This window comes from Coloeus monedula, assembly GCF_965178545.1.
Source record: "Coloeus monedula genome assembly, chromosome: 2".
Lineage (NCBI taxonomy): Eukaryota > Metazoa > Chordata > Aves > Passeriformes > Corvidae > Coloeus > Coloeus monedula.
In genome coordinates, this window is record NC_138782.1 from 8,820,939 (window position 1) to 8,838,285 (window position 17,347).

At 42.0% G+C, this 17,347-nt stretch overlaps 1 protein-coding gene across 1 annotated transcript in view; it reads left to right on the forward strand.

Annotated features, from left to right (window-relative positions):
• PCSK2 (proprotein convertase subtilisin/kexin type 2) overlaps positions 1-17,347 on the forward strand; it is a gene marked incomplete at its 5' end in the record, with an annotated part of 110,381 nt that overhangs the window by 83,260 nt on the left and 9,774 nt on the right. Inside the window, one exon of the mRNA XM_082277139.1 lies at positions 2,800-2,975. Within this exon, the coding sequence (XP_082133265.1) occupies positions 2,800-2,975 (176 nt within the window). The remainder of the gene's footprint in view (positions 1-2,799; positions 2,976-17,347) is intronic.

Below are 17,347 nucleotides of genomic sequence, written 5' to 3' on the forward strand. Positions count from 1 at the left end.
ACAGCAGGCAGAGATAGATGCTTAGGAATTTCACTTTACTTTCCTTGATCCACACCAGAACATCAGCATGGATGTACCCATTGCTTCATGGAGATGGTCCACAGTGTGTATTCAGAGACAGTTCTGCTCTGCTTGGCAAGTCCCTGTTTCACTGTAGTGTCAGGTGAATCTGGGGAAGGCTACGTTTCACCTGTCACCTACATGACTGAAAGCTGAATCTCCACCAGAGAAGGGCACCAAGCAATGTTTGCTAAGCTGTTACCTAAGAAATACCATTGAGAGTTAGTAACTAGCTGGGCAGGTCTAATGACTGTCTCCTTTCTTCAGCAAGGGTAACATCTCCTTCAGGGATGGGACATTCCACAAAATTTGCATTCTAGCAGTAGTTACTCTTAGCGGAATCTGAGTTGAGGCATGGGATTTTGACTGGGCCATGTCCATATAACTCTACAACTTCAGGCTGGTTGTTTAAAAGTCAAGAGGTGTGAAGACTTTTTTTGATGACCAACAGCCTACAAATAATCATCTGTGTTTGTCCACTTTGTAGTAAAATCCCCTCAAGTTTTTGGAAGTGCCAGCCAGCTTTCCGTGCCTGAGGACAATGTGCATTGGCAACACCACTGTGTGGTCCATGGGCAGTGGAAGTCCATGAAAGTTGATGGTCTGCTGCTGTCATAGTTCAGAGTCCATGTTTGCAGACTGAACTGGAAGTTGGTTGCCAAGGATCTGGGGCATCACTTGGTTTTTTTCTTGTACCTCTTTTTTTCCTTGAAGATGGTTTGGCTCCTCCTGTTGTTCCCCCACTTTTCTTGGGGTCAATAATTAATTTTGTGGTTGTTCTGGGTTAGGTTTCTTAGAGAATATCTTCCCATTTGTTGTTAGGGAGATGGTGAATGGACAGTGATTCGGAGACAAGAGGGGTAGCCAAGTGCTTTGACATGCCATTTAAATGGTTCAGAGAAGGGGGGAATGGGGGTTTGGGTAGTTTCTAGCTGGGGGTAGATAGTCCTTGCCCGGCTTGGAGGGGAGATGGTTGAGGTTTTGGGTACTGGACTGCTGCTTCTCAGAGGGCTTGGTGCTGCTGCAGAATTCTCCTTGCTGCCCGTTGGTGAGCCTGCTGCTTGCAGGAGCTGCCAGCTGACTGGGAGTTTTCAGCACCTGCCCTCGCCAGGAGAGACCCTCACCATCTGCAGGTGTTTCAGGGGAAACCGGGCCCCCATGGTCCATGCTGCTGGTTTGACTGGAACCTCGGTGGCTGCCATGGCCAGGATGTGAGCAACCGGGGAAACCAAACCCCACCTTCTCTCTCTTCCCGGGGCCGGCATTAACCCCCGGAGAGTCTGAGGGTTCCTGTGGGAGCGCCCCCTGGAGCCGCGGGGAGTCACTGCAGCCCCTCTGCAGCGACTGAGCCAACAGCGCCCCCTGCCGGCTGTGGTCATAGCTACACAAAAAGGGGGAATTGCTTAACGGGGGGGAAAAGTCTGTTACTGGGTTTTTGTTGTTTGTCTGTCTTGTTATATATATTCTAGTAAAGAACTGTTATTCCTTTTCCAGTAATTTTTGCCTGGAAGCCCCATAATTTTGAAGTTACAATAATTTGGAAGGAGGGGGTCGTCTTTCCATTCCAGGAAGGGTTCCCAGCCTCCTTGGCAGACGTTTGTCTTTTAAACCAGGATGGTGGTTTCTGGGCAGATCTGCACTTTATACATATGGGAAGCAAAATTTGAGTTTGACTTCATCATTTCTAGCTTGAGTTAGCCCATCAAGAACATCCAGCTTTGGTCTGATTTCTATTTTTTTTCACCTTTTTTCCAGCCTTATATTTGACACACTGGTTTTCTATTGAATATAGTAAAGTTACTGGCTTCTAAATCAGGATCTTTATCGCCATTCGCACTGTTTGGCACTGTGCTACTGATTTCTGCCCTGTGCCCTAAACTGTTGGGAAAAACTGAACTTCAACTCAGGGCTACAAATTAAACTTGGAATGACCCCCTGGTTACTCAGATCTCATCCAGAGGACAAGTTGGCTGTCAGTGAAGTTGTCCTATGTGTGGGGCACGATGGATGTAAGGGCTTGCACTGCTGTCTGTTGCACTCTGGCTGGCTTAGAGTCAACACTTTGAGGTTTTATGAAGTTGACATGTCCTAAGATTGCATCATTTAAACTCTTAACTTCTACTGCAGTATGGGTTAAAGGAAGTGGGTTTGAGTTTGCTTTTTTCCTCCACATGCTGGCCATATTTTGCTATTGCATCTACATGTTGGCAGAATGATATTTTTCCAGGAAAAATGCTGTGCAGTATGTTTCCCTCCTCTGATTATATTCTGGAGATGCACCAAAAAAAATAGAAAAATTACTTGAAAAGCTAATGACATGTGAACACAAAACTGAATATAAGTTAGATGAGGGGTGCCCTTACTCTTTTTCCCTAGCTTACAGAATACTATTTTAAATGCCATTAATATTATTTAAACACTGAATTTCTGAGATTGCTGAATTCTGGTATTTTTTAAGTGTTCTCAAAGAGTAGATGGAAAACACAGTGTAATTAGAAAGCTAACAATAAAGTTCTTTGTCTTTCTGGGCCACGCTGCCTTGGTGGCTGGGTGTTTAATACCGGCACCCTGCTGGGTAAGTACACCTTGGTGAAATGGGAATGTCAAGTGCAGAATTACTGAATGGGTGAAACTGCCAGTTACTTAAAATACCTGTAACTGGGGGCCTTCTGCAGGTGCTGAGATTACATTTTGTGCTAGGTAATGCATATTTCATGTTTATGTTGATTAAAATTACAGGTATTCGAATGCTCGACCAGCCGTTTATGACAGACATTATTGAGGCTTCCTCCATCAGTCATATGCCTCAAGTCATAGATATATATAGTGCCAGCTGGGGACCAACTGACAATGGGAAGACTGTGGATGGACCTAGAGAGTTAACACTGCAAGCAATGGCAGATGGTGTGAATAAGGTAACAGTCTTAATAATCTGGGTTCTGTGGCAGAATGGTGTGTACATGCTTGTGCTGAAACCAGTGACTTGGGAACACAGTGCAGTTGCACAAATTATCCAACTTTCAGCATATCTCAAGTTTCTTTGATGTTCATTCTGCAATATTTTGCTATTGCTTTTATTGTATAGTCTCAGCATACTGTGTTTATCTCTAGTTAGCTTATATATACTTTTCATAGACCATCACAGTCAAAATGGAAGATCCTGATCCTCTAAATATTCCCCAGGTTGAAACATGCCAGCTGAGCTACTGACACGGCATTGTCTGTTTTGGTGTTTTACCAATTTAATTATTGTTTTGGATTTGGAGTGTCTCTTAGGTCACTCATGTATAGTCATTATTATAGCTGTGATTGAACTGCAATGGTTCAGATGTCCATGGACTAATGTCATCCAGGAGCCTCCGTATTTATTCCCGCATTTCCACCTTCTTCTAGGAGTAGTCTGGGGTCTTTGTAAAAGACACTCAGTATCATCCTGTAATGTGTTTAACTTGTACACTGTTGCAATTATTAAAGGATCAGGGGCATGGATCATTCATAGAATTATGGGATCAATAAAAGAACTGGAGCAAGAGCCTGCAAGCAGAAGGCCTGTGTGTGAGAAAAACTCTCCATGAGAAAAATCTCTGTGAGAACCAAGCTGGGAACAAGAAGGGAGTTTGAGAAGGTACAGCTGTGTAGATAAGACTGAGAGAGAAGGAAGATAAACTCTGAATTCTTTTAATCATAACATAACTGTAGAAGCTTGCCAATGTAAGTCCAATTATGTAGAAGTAGAAATGCGCTTTGATAAGTTTTAAGCCACTTAAGAGTTAACAAGCTGGTATACTATATAAGTGCCTTTGGATTGCTAATAAATGGAGTTTTGCTCTTATCAACCATATTGGCTGGTCTGCAAGTAACTCCCCCCGCCGGAGTCGCTGGGCCTCTCTTCTTTTTACAATTCCAACATTTGGTGCCTGAACTCGGAACTCAGACTCGAACTCGGAACTCGGACTGAGGACTGGCACTTCATTTTTTTTTACTTCAGTGGGAGTCGACATGGCACCGATTAAGCGGCGATCGGAGGGCAAAAGGTCAACACCTGCTGGCGAGTGTCTGATCCGTGCCTGGACTGACCTGACATCAGGGGTCCGCCGAATCGGCTGACAAGGGCTAAACCTGCAAGGCTGCATGACCCTGACAGCAGGGACAGCGGTAAGATGTGGATTTTGTGGTTAGACGCAGGGGGTTTGCGGAAAGACGCAGTTACGGAAACTGAGGTGGCCCTTGGTTTATGCTTTTTGGAAAAGTGGGGACTTAAAGAAGTACACCTTTATAAGGAACTAGCTGATCCAAGATCGGTTAAAAAGAAAGCTAAAGAAACAAAAGCTCTCAAATTCACCTGGAGAGCAGTAACTAGCACTCTCACAGAAATAAAAACAGAACAGATAGTGGCCACAGCTGCCATAGAGACTTTAGAGAGTGGCAGCGCTGGCTGTAGCAGCTCCGGGAAAGAAACAGACGCGGGTCTTACAGAGCAGCGGGCAGAGACCGGAGCCGAGTCCGGGGTAGCACGGTCCTTCGGGCCGGCCGCGAGAAAACCGGTTAAAAACGCAGCAGCGTGCGTCCGCTCACTGCAGGAGCTGCTAAACTCGGCAGAGCCGGATGTTACCCCTCCGACGGCCGAGGGAGAAATGGCTGCAAAAGCGGAAGCAGAGACACCCGATCCAGGTGGCACAGGCAGGCCAAGGAGACACAGGCAGTCCCGCTGTCCCACCGAAAGCGGCAGAGCAACAGAGAGGTCCTAAAACCCGGCCAAAAGCGTCAGAGAGTAAACCACCTCCCCCGCCGAACAGTGGGACGTCCGGCAGCAGCGCGGCTTCTGCGGTTTTGTCTCCTGCAAAGCCAAAGCCAGCCGGGGGTCGGCCCCAGGACGGGGAGAAACACCAAGAAATGACGCAAAAAGTAATCAAAAAGCTTGCTGACTTATCTACACAAAGCATTTTGCAGTCTATCTTTACAGCAGATGTCCTGTGTTCAAATGACTACATCAGCATCGTACAGTTGTTATTAACCCCTTCACAGTTCCTGCTCTGGGGAACGAATGTGGACTGTAATGCTACAGAATGTCCTGCAACAGGAACAAGTCATCTCTGCACCACTGACCAGAGCTGTGCCCAGCAAAGTGGTGCCATGCTACAGGACCCCGAAACGAGAAGGCACAGTCAGCATCAGCTCCTGAGGAAAGTGAGGCCACTACTTTGACAGCTGGGACTCTGAGACCTGTCCTGAGGAGCCTTGAGAGAGGCTGCAGACGTGGCTGAGTGAAGGAGCTGAGGACTTGCCAGATCCACCACTCTCCGTAGCAGGAGAAATAGTGAGACTCTAGGGCAAATGTGACTGCTGCCCGGGGTGGTTGCTAGTGACTTGTGGTGGGTGTCGGGGAACCCTTTCCAAAGACAAAACTGAGAAGAAGAATTGCATAAATTTTTGGGTATATTGCATAAAATTTTGAGTATAACACCAAACACAGAAGTAAAGTGAAAAATTGTTTTTTAACTGTCTTGAAACAAGAGCATTAGCAGACATTTTCAATCAGCTGTCTGCCCATTTAGATCAAGTAAAAGCAGTTGATTTAGTTAGCATTTTTGTTTTTACCTGGTACTCTTAGCAGCCAGGGCTTACGCTATATTACATAAACTTGCTTGCTGGGAGAGGGATAAGTTTACTATGACTTTGCAAATGCTCAATGAGTTAAGTGTGTGTGTTATTAGTGTTAGACATATAATATTACAAGATTAAGCAGCCATTGATTTTCTACCATTAGCTCACAGCCACGGCTGTGAAAGGTTCCAAGGTGTGTGCTGTATAAATCATTCTAACCACTTTTTCCTACTTCACAAGCAAATAAGTGAGTTACATCAATTAACTACACAACTACAGAAAAAAGAAGACGGTCTCAACATAGAGGGATGGTTAAAGTTACTACATTTAAATTCATGGCTAGTTTTATTTGTGTAGCATTTGATTACTGTAGGACTAGTAATATTATTAATAATACTGTGTTCACCTTGCCTTCCAATGCTTGCAAAAGATAATATACAAAGTTACTACATCTGTGACCCATCAAGTATTGCTTGTACAAAAAGAAAAAAAAAAAAGAGGGAATTGTTGCAATTATTAAAGGATCAGGGGCATGGATCATTCACAGAATTATGGGATCAATAAAAGAACTGGAGCAAGAGCCTGCAAGCAGAAGGCCTGTGTGTGAGAAAAACTCTCCATGAGAAAAATCTCTGTGAGAACCAAGCTGGGAACAAGAAGGGAGTTTGAGAAGGTACAGCTGTGTAGATAAGACTGAGAGAGAAGGAAGATAAACTCTGAATTCTTTTAATCATAACTGTAGAAGCTTGCCAATGTAAGTCCAATTATGTAGAAGTAGAAATGCGCTTTGATAAGTTTTAAGCCACTTAAGAGTTAATAAGCTGATATACTATATAAGTGCCTTTGGATTGCTAATAAACAGAGTTTTGCTCTTATCAACCATATTGGCTGGTCTGCAAGTAACTCCCCCCGCCGGAGTCGCTGGGCCTCTCTTCTTTTTACAATTCCAACAGTACACTGTAAGAAGATTGGGGGAAATGTGTGTGCCACAACTCAGAAAGAATATAAATTAGCCCAAACAAACCAACCTTGCATTGCTTCATTTCCACCTCTTCAGTGTCATGCAGCCAAGACAACCATGGCTGCCCCTGGTGTTGTAGGGAATGAACCTCCTCCCCTTGGCTGATTATAGATGGGTTTCTGTATTGACAAGATCTGAAATTACCCAGAACATCTGGGATGGTTTTTTGTGGGAGCTCCACAATTACTCACTTTTCCATCCAAATTATTTCTTCCTTTTACTTGTGCCAAATTCTCCCACTCTTCATCACCAGCTCACTGTAAGCAGCACATTCAGTTTCCCATGTTTTGTGACATGATAATTAAATCTACTGCTGTGATAAGTAGTGAAGCATCTAAAGCTTTCTCAAATGCTGAGCCTCAGATGTTTTGCCTATAACAGAGGGATTATAGTCATCTTCATGCTTCTGCCTGTAAAACTGGCAGTGTACGCAATAACACTGGAAGACTTGTCACAAATTCTTTCTGAGTCTGCTCAGTTTTGTAGTATAAACTGTACAAACCTCTGATGAATTCAGAGTCCCTCTGAAGTCCAGAAACCTTCCACAGGCTGTGTTTCTTCTTGTGATTTTAATTTATCTAGTGTTTCCGTAAAGATCCCCTTAAACACTTTGGTTTTGAGGAGAATCTTTTTTAGGTGTGTGACAGTTTTAGCAGCACCTTGATGTGTTATAGTTGCTTGATCTCTCTTCCACTAATGTTGATTGTAGCAGATATAAACTGTGAACACATAAAAGTTTCCATGTAATTTTTGCGTTGTCCTCCTCCAATGGAGAACTTGTCTAAAAGTAGCAAAAAAGTGGGAGAATGAAAACTGAACTACAGTTATTGTACCCTTCAAGAGAAGCAGATTTTAAATCATAATCATGAGGATTTTTTGCAATTTGTTATATAAAATACCTTTGAATTAACTTGCTGTCATATTTCCCTATGCTTTAATTTGTGGAGTTACACTGGAATTAGCCTTCTCTTTGAATGTTAAATATTGGCATAGGGATTTTTCTTTTCTGTTTTAGTGCTTGGTTGGAGTCCCATACTCAGAGTGTTGGGCATATTACTTTTTTAATACCTTGCCCTCAGAAGTATTTGTGGTTCTCTTCAAGAAATAATTTGCAGAAGGGGCCCTGAGATCACTCGGGTTGAAGGCTCAGGAAAGCGAGAGAACAGTGACAGTGAGCTGTGCTCTGCCAAGGGTTGCTCTCATACCTTATCAGAAGACATAAAATTAACAGGAGAGCCTGCATTAGTAAAACAGTTCTGTTGGCCATTGCAGAATTAGGAGGAATGATACTGGATTCTACCTTAAAAAAATATTGTTGTACAGGGGCAATTACACTTAATCTTGTAGTGACAGTATCCCAGCTATCTCCCAGCAATAGGTGCACAGAAGATGAGACAGTTCCACCCCAAATAACTTGCTTTGTGTTGTGATCATAGCTTTGTTTACCCTTCTTTAGCTCATTACATTTCCTAATAGAATGGGTTTTTTGGGTATAGTTTATTCTGATCTGGTTTTTTTGGAGACCCAGATTTTCTAGAGATATTTCAAACTATCAGTGGATGCTGGGTATTCTCATGGTGCTCTGAAAAACCCACTACAGAGTTGGCTGCATGCAAAGGAAGACTAACATGCCTTTGGTATAATACCCTTTTACCTAGTTTAGGTCTATAATATATGCATCCAATTCTCTATTGACTGTAAAAATGTAAATCTAATTTATGATTATTTTTCAGTATAACCCTCCTGTCTTATCAAAAAGTGTCTTTTGTAAACTGAGAGACAAATAAATGTAGGAATTCCTTTTCTCAGCCTGGAGCTGATTCTCACCAGAGTTACGGCTCACAAATTAATGATGAAGCTGAAATACTGGTGAGGAGGAAGCAACATGCTGAGAATAAAAATATGTTCTTAAACTAAAAGCAATACTTCCGAATGTCCTAGAAGGCAACATAAGATCTCTTGCATGGAGCAAGATTAATATCCTTGCTTCTAATGCAATAAAAAAAAAATCAGTAAGTGGGAGTGATGCATTTAATTGAATTGACAAACATAGGTAATGTTTGCTTTGCTGCCACCACACTTTGGAGCACAGCTCAAGGAGGAACTCACTGCCAAGTGTTTCATCCCTCCCACAATCTCCATTCCACTGTCTTGTCCTTCAGAATTCCTCCTTCCAGAGTTACTGAGATGTGGGAGTAACTAGTCACCTGATAATGACAATGTTATAAAAACTGCAGAAACTGTGGAACTTCCTGTTTATATGTCTATTTTTATGTCTTGAAGCCATCCAGCTATAACTAGGTGGGCTAAGGCCAACATATCTTCTATTTCTGATATATATTCTTCTAGTTGAAGGTATCCCTTCTCATTGCAGTGGGGAGTTGGACTAGCTGACCTTTAAAAGGTCTCTTCCAACCCAAACTATTCTCTGATTCTATTTTCCTGTGTTTCCTCTTCTGTTACCCATTCTTGGTATGTGTTAAACTCATTCTTGCCCTCTGTCTTAATCATACGTTCCTTGTGTGTTCTCTTTGCTTGGAAGGTAAATAGCATTAATAGAGGCAGCACTAAAATAGCACAGTTAAGGACAACACAATCTGCCATCACACTGGCAACTCCTTTATGGGCTCTTACTAACAGTATATCTAAGGCTGAACACAAAAGGGGTAGTGTGTGTGAACTGGGTGTCAGCATAACCCATGTAATCAGAAGTTATTGGGAAAGGTACTCAAGCAGCTTTTTGTTACTAAGACACAATCCCACTCATTTTTTTAATGTGATCTGTCTTCACTGTGTTATCTCATGGCTTTAGTTCAGGGACAGTAGTGATTGGGTCATTGAGTAGTGGTAGTTGCACTGCAAGGATAAATGAGCTCACAGTTGAATTAGCAAGAATTTGAGAATAGAGATTGAAAAGAGTTTCATACACAAAAAGGTCCACAAGTATTTGGCAATTACCAGCACTGGCCTGACACAGGTGAACACTCTTACTACTCTAGCAACTTTCAGCTGCTAGAAAAGACATACTTGAGATGTAATCGGAGAGGACCTTTAAAAACGTCTAGTTCCTAAAGATTAGGTTGAAACTTGTCTGTATACAGTACTTGCCTAACAAGGGGGCCTTGCATTCGTTGTATGTATAGTGTGACTGGACAAAGCAATGCTGTGTGATTTACATATCCCTTGACTGAGCTGTGCTTACCCACTTTGGGGGCTAGAAAGCTTGGAGAGGGAGGTAGAGATGGTATGTGGAAATCCTGTGACAACACATCTCTCTTAATTAGAGACTTTTTGTTCTCTAGTATCTTTGCATTCAGAGTTGTATCAGCCATCATCTTAAACAGGAAAAGACAGCTTAGGTCAAGAAGTAATTCCACTCATATTTTGTGATAGATACTGTCTTTAGTGTAGTGTCCAGTAAAAATTTCTTATTTGCCGTTTTGTGAGTCCAGTTTTTTACAGCTTCAGTTATTGGAATTTAAGCCAATAAAAATAAGTCATCAACTTAACTGGTCTCTATTGCATTTTTATGATGTAGGCTTTTGTATTAGGAGGTTGTGAGGTGTTGCTCATGGACTGAATTAATTCCTTCAGACTTCACTGGCTCAGCCAGAATATATAAGACATGATCTGTTCGTGCTTGTGCTGGTGAAAACATTATTGCTTTCCTAATGTAGTGCTACCTAAGAAAGTAATGCCGAAGTGCAAATTACCAGGAGAGCAGTACTAAGAATTCAGTCACATCATGGCTTTGTAATTGGGCTTACCAATTATGGAAGAAAATACAATGTAAAAACACAAAAGGAAATATTTCTCATTTGCCTCTCTCCAAGTACACGGAAATTGTGTTATTGTTCTTTGAAAATAGCATGTTAATGAAGTATATACAGTTAGATACTGTTGGGGAGGATGAAAGTTTGGTAAGAAAGTTTCACAGATATGTAGGCTTGGCAGAAAGATCTCTGAATGTAGAAACTGGGGATGAGGTAGAAATGGAAGCAAGTTTTGATATAGAGTAAAAGATGTTTTGCTGAAACACTGACAGCTGAGTAACTGAGAAGGTAAAGGTTGGAGATGAGTTGGAAGGAGATTTTTATGAATAGGACGAAGGTACGTGACTACAAACAAAGACATGTTTTTCACCAAGTAAGTAAGTCTCAAGAAGAGCATAAGTAAATAGAAAACATGTCTTTACCAAAAAGAGAGATATGGCAGGCAAACAAGAAATGTTGAAGTAGGAAGAAAAAGAGAGGTCTGAGAATTTTCCATTGTAAGCTTAAATTGTAACTTACTTACTCTTGTGATTGGATAATAATGACTATAATATGGTGATGGTAGTAGCTATGATAGGCTATAGGCAAATGTAAAGGTATTGTGTATGGTGCTTATTGGTTGTTATATATTAAGATACTCTGCAAAGAAAAGTATATATTGTTTTGTTTGGCCAAATTTAGAAATATATCCTCTGAGAGAGGGCACAACCACCCCTCCCCCACGAGGTTCGGGAAATATAAATTTTCCTCGAAGGAAAGTGAAGAAGATAAAACTATTTATTTAACAAACACACGGGAAAGGAAAATAATGTTAAATGGTAAAATCTTTTCCTGTGGAGGAAAAACCTGGGAAAGTGTTAGAGTCCTCCCTTTGGTCTCCTTGGAGCTGGGGCTTGGGCCAGGGCCAGGCCCTCTGTGCCCGATGGAAAGTCCTCCTGATGTGCTCTGATGTTAAAGCAATCAAGCAGTCCAGTAGAAAAGGGAGAAAATCCGAAATTCCAGAGAAGGAAAAATTCAACTCTCAGTCTCTCTCTGGAGAACAAAGCAGCTGAACCACTGGCCAAAAAACTGTCCTCAGGAAACAGCAAGCCGGGTGCTTCCTCCCTCCCCTGCCGCAGTGGGGAAAACAAATTGCTATCTGTGTGTGACCTTGAACAAGCTGCAAACTGCTTTGAAAAAGTTTTGCTCAGTTTTTTCCTTCCCCCTCTCAGGCTCAGTTTAGAGGCATAGAAAGGCACAGGAATTCATTTCTGGGCATAGGCAGCAATATGGGATACACATCATAAGGTCATCCCAAGACAAGTATATATAGTTAGATACCTCTAAAATAATTTTATTTGTTCAACAGCTAAGTGAGGACAGGGAAATTTATGATATGGCAACCTGATGACTCCATTTTTGAGGAAGCCCAACAAGCTTCTTTATAACTTGGGAGCCCTTTACTATCATATTGCCATTGTGTCTGAAATATGCATTATAATTCCATGCCTTGTCTTATTCATGTAAGATAAAATCAAACCTTATTAAAACCCCACACATGTTGTATCTGCTTGGAATTCTGAACCCTGGTCATCTGACAGGGATGTTTTCTAAGGAAGCAAGACAATAATGTAGCCTGAAAATGTTAATTTTGTTGTCTCACTCTGCCCTCAAGAGTGTTTTTTGCCTAATCTCTGTGCCACATCTTGGCAGATAGACGGTATAGCTTCCCAGCAAGGCTAATGCTGCTAGCTGGGAACCTTTGCACAGTGCTTCCAGGGGCACAGGTGAAGCTATGAGGCCAGAGTTCATCACACCACTTGGGAATGCTGGGAAGGAAATCAGCATTGTCACTGGTAAAGAGTAAATTAGGTGTTTAGAGTCTTTCTCAGTGATAATCTAGCTCAGAGATAATGAGAAGAGGATGAGATTGATTTTTTTGCAAATATTATCAATACTAGAATTAGGCCTGTAGAATTGTTATATTATCACTTGTGGTACACAGCCCAGCATCCAGCAAAAAAGGAATGGCTAATTTTTGCTCTAGCATTTCAAATTCCCTCCTCATATCCCTGCTAGACTGAACCCTAACTGAGACCTAATGCTGCCCTCTTCACCAAAAGTATAATTTTACATTAATTTCTCTTGGCTGAGAGAAGTCCATCCAATTTCAACAGCAATTTAGATGTAGAAAATGGCTCAAGCATTATTTTTAGCCAAAGGAGGTATTAACAATTATGCAATTAATTGTGGGTTGGTGGATGTGAGTTCAGTACTCTTCTGCAACCAATTCTAAAATAAGTTACAGAAAGCCTTTTATTAGGGTTTACAAATTATAGGGCTTAGGTTTTTTGAGAGTCTCATATGCAGCAGTCTTTTGGAGTTGGTGGTTATTACTTGACCCAAATAGTTTCAGAAATCTGCTAGGACAAACTGGACAGATAGTTATTAAAGACAGCAAAATGTGAAAGGGACACAAACAGGAGAAGCGTGACTGAAATGTGGTTCCAAGTGACAGTTATCCTTTGCACAGTAGCCAAATGTTGAACTGAGTTCTTGCTCCTGCCAAAACAGCCTTTCCTCTTCCACTGTTGAATACCGGAAGATTAGACAGGCCAGCAGGGAAGGGACAGGGCCTTCATCAGTGGTGAATTTGAGAGGATAACCCAGCTGCTGTTTCTTCTGAGCTGAACTCCATGACTTGTGGCTGTGCTGGGCTTTTCTACAGTTACAGTTCAGTATCTCCAGGCTTTTGGAAGGAACTGGATCTAGACATGCAAAGGCATTCAGCTAAAACAAGGTAGCTGTCCCTCTGAAGTTGTGCGGTAGCAAATTTGGCAGTCCAGATACGTTTCCTGCCTAAACTTTGGTATCTCTAAGGTAAAATCAAGATTACTTGGCTGGCTGTCAGAAATGTTTCTGCCTAGATGTTGCTTCAGGTTTTAACAGTCCCCAAGTCATCAGTATAGGAAAGGAACAAAGGGATCCAAGAAGTCACAGGCTAGCAGATTGCTCTAGGCAAATCATCCTGGCAGCTGGAGGAGCCAGGAGAGTGAGGGATGTCAGGAATGCAGGAACATGCAGGCAGGCTCCAGAAGACCCTGACAGTGCAAAAAATGGGCAGCAGTTCAGGGACGCCAAGGACTTGCTGCCTCCAGCTGGCTTATACTGCGTAGCCAGATTGCCAGTGAAAAAGAAGGTTGGGGAGACCAAGGCAGAATGAGGTCTCTGTGTAATCTCATGGAGGGAGGTCTTGGGAGCAGGCTGATGCTCCCCACCAGCTCACGACAGCAGAAAAGTGGTCCCATAGCTCTTCCAGTCTGTCCTTGCCTTGGCGTGTCCCAGGCTGGGAATACAATGGTGATTTCATTTTACCTGTGTGGGCTGCAAACTATACTTTCTGCAATAATTAGCAGTCATTACTGAAGGATGCAGGTTTTAATTACAAAACGTGTAAGGATTTTCACGTAATTCAATCATGAAGAGAAAGGAATCCTCTTTTCAGAGGAAAATGCAATCAAAATTAATAGAGGCCAGAAATTAACTGTGTCCTATTCATAAGTCAGTAGGACCCCTGAGAAAGATGAGAAGAAACTGTAGAATTTTTTGCTTTTCCTGGAAACCCAGTTTATCTCTTGTCATAGCTGGCACACAAATTACTATTAAATTATATAGAAGGTGCTGAAACACCTCTGTTTTCCTAGGAGGAAGAATTACAAAATAGCTATCATATGTCAAGCAGAAAGAAAGATGCATATAAAATAACGTGTGCTTTGAGTTTGTTGCAGAAAGCAATTTTCAGTTCAATAATTTTTTCGCATTTTTTTCAAATATGCTCCATTTTAATTTGCTTTCATAGGAATAAAACAGTCCATAAACATCAGCAAGCCATTTGGCTATCCTTATCCTGAAATACCTTTTCACTGCACGTAAACCTCCTCACAGTCAGGTGCCGCTTTTTTTTCTTCTTACCCCACTCCTACCTGCCTCTTGGTGTCCTGATTCTGTCCTTCCCTGGTACTTTGCTTTTCAGGGCAGGAGCCTGTTCTTTGTTTTGAATTTGTATTGGTTGGAAGCTGTTTTTTCTGATCTACAACTGAAGCATTAGGCCAAGTCCATATGAAAAATGTGCTCTAAAGACTGTTACATTCCTTCCATCCATTATCAGCCAGTGGCTGGGTGGTAGTGAGAGAACTGGAGAAGCCATTGCAGAGGCCATGCTGTGTTAGAGGTCAGACTGTTACTCATATGGGAGCTTGCCAGCCTTGATGAGAAAAGTCAGGGAAGCTGGAGGAGATTTATTTGCCAAATACACCCATTTTTCTTTGGAAAGTGTGATCCAACAATCAAAACTTTGGGAAACACTGGCTCAGATACTAGCCCAGCAAGCATGATGAATAAAGACAATTACAAGGGGGGAAAAAATAGTTTAAGATATGCCTGAAGTTACATAAAGTGAGAAAGGCTGAAGTCTTCTGCCAGCTCACTTTTTCAAGGTAGTTCACTAAAGACATCTCTCTGGGATTGTGCCCTTGTGGAAGATGAGAAAAGGGGTAAGAATATTTCTCAGGGATACTTTTTCCTCGTAGCGCAGCTTCCCACCAAGGACACTGGAAATAGAAAACCTGATGTTTTCTCAAAGAGAGCTTCTCAGGAACTATCTGTGAATTACTAAACATACAGCCTTGCCCAAAATTTAGTTCTGGTTTAACCTGAATTGAGAACTGGGCCTCTCTTGGGCTGGTACTAAATGCACCAAGGTCAATTTTCAGCTCTGAATGAGATACATCTTCAGATGGCTCAGAAGGGCAAGTGCCAGGCTATGCATCACTTTTGGAGGAAATGAACAGGTTTCTACAGGATTCTGGAGGAAAAATACTCTTTAAAATGTATTGTACAATCTTGCTGGTGTTGTCTTCTTCCTGACTCTTCCTTCAGGCTCCCTCTGGTATTTATAGTGTATGTTACTACTGCCTTCTCCGGTCCTGTTTTTGGTCCAAATGTACAGCAGCTTGAATCACTAGTAATATTTTCTAGGTTCACATAAGGTTGAGATGCAAATAGGAGCTTTCAGTTCGCTTTAAATATGATGCTTAGTTAACCCAACTGGGATTTTTTTTCTGGCTTATCGTAGAATCATAGAGTGGTTTGAGTGGGAAGGGACCTTAAAGACCATCTAGTTCTAACCCACTGCTGTGCCATGAGCAGGGATGCCACCCACTAGATCAGGACTAGATCTGTTTTATTACTACCATCCAGAGAATTGAAAATTCTCTTCTCCTGAAGCCATATATTTCTGTCTGGTAAATTACATGATGCCTGAGAACAGCCAGCAAACAGTTTGCCTGTGCAAACAGTCCCACTGGGGTCTGGCTGTGGGACATGTAAACAACAAGTCCTAAGCATCATTGCAAATAATGCAGTTGGGCTGCTATCAGTTTATTCCAGCAGTATTTGCTCCTCTTTCCAGTCCTGGCTAGGAAGAAAGGCAATTGAAATTTAAGAGATGAATTACAGGTTTTAACACCAAGATCCACTTGTGGATGTGACTCCCATGAAAGTGATATCCTTAGGCCATTCTCAAGTTGCAGAAATTGCATGCCTAAAACCTTTCCCAGAGTTTCAGTTCCTCTGTGAATTCCCCTTGCTTCATACCAGCAATCTGTTACATGCTTTTTCTGCCATTCTGCCATGAATCCTATCTGTGGGGTAAAATACTTGGCAACATGGAACAGTCCTGCTGAGCAGGGTTAAGTCTTTTTCTCTGTTCTGGACACTGCAGAGGTTAACTTCTTGTTAGCACTTCAGTGAATTTCTCACGTGAAATTGAAGTGTTCCCTCTCCCTTTCAAATGACAGGAAGGGAGATTGTTTAAGAATGGGTCCACACATTACAAGTATCCCATTCCTGCCACCAGCAGTCACCTGCTTTCTATGTTGGACAGCTACCTGCTTTTTTGGGACAGAGGCTGTCCAGAGCAGGTGGAGGGTTGCAAAGTGGTGTGGTGGTGTAGGTGGGCATGGTGGTGGCAAGATTGGGATGTAGCCTCTGAAGGCAGTCCAAAGACCATGTTTGGGTCCTGTAAACTAATGGCAGTCAGAGCACAAGGTGGGATATGGAAAAACTCAAAGAGAAAAAAAGTGTATCTGGTCTTGTTCTACTGATTTTTATTTTATTTTTTTAAATAAATTGCTAGCATGATTTTGTTCTTAAAAGTATATATTTTTGCAACAATATCATCCTCCCTTAAAACTCGACTGATACCAGCTCTTTGTGGAAGTTCTTAGATGGATTTCAGTGAGCTTTTTCATAGTCATTATCTTTATTATGAAAATCTGTGTCCTGAGATGTTACATATTCCAGTGTCAGCAAACCTGCTGTGCAATTCAGTGGATTATAATGCAACTCACTAACGCGCTTGAAATAATGAGGTTGCTCTGTTCTGTGGGGTGCAATGAAAAATAGAAGGTACTGCTGGGAACTCAGATTTGATTTAAAATCCTGACTGAAAAGGTTCCCTATTAAAATGCCACTGCAGGTTACTAAGTTTGTATATTCATTAACTTCTATTTCATGCTGGGCATCGAGAAGGCCAGAAGAAATTTTTTAGTCTTTTGCTCAGTGCATCTAAACAGTGTGTTAAATTCCAGCCTTGCAGACTTGCGGTCCTCTTGGAAGTAAATGTTGGATTACTTGAACTAAACACAGAGTGGTTGCTGTGCTGGAATCAGTTGGAGATCTGAGCTTTGAATTCCATAGCACTGATCTTTACCTGAGAGTTGTAGTTCTCAGATCTGACTCTCTTTCAGGCAGCTCCTACCTCTTTCTGATTATGGAATTAGAAGGAGCTGAGTTGATCCCTTTGCACTCCCTGCCTATCTGGAAGTTGGGGAGAGGGTATGGATTTCTT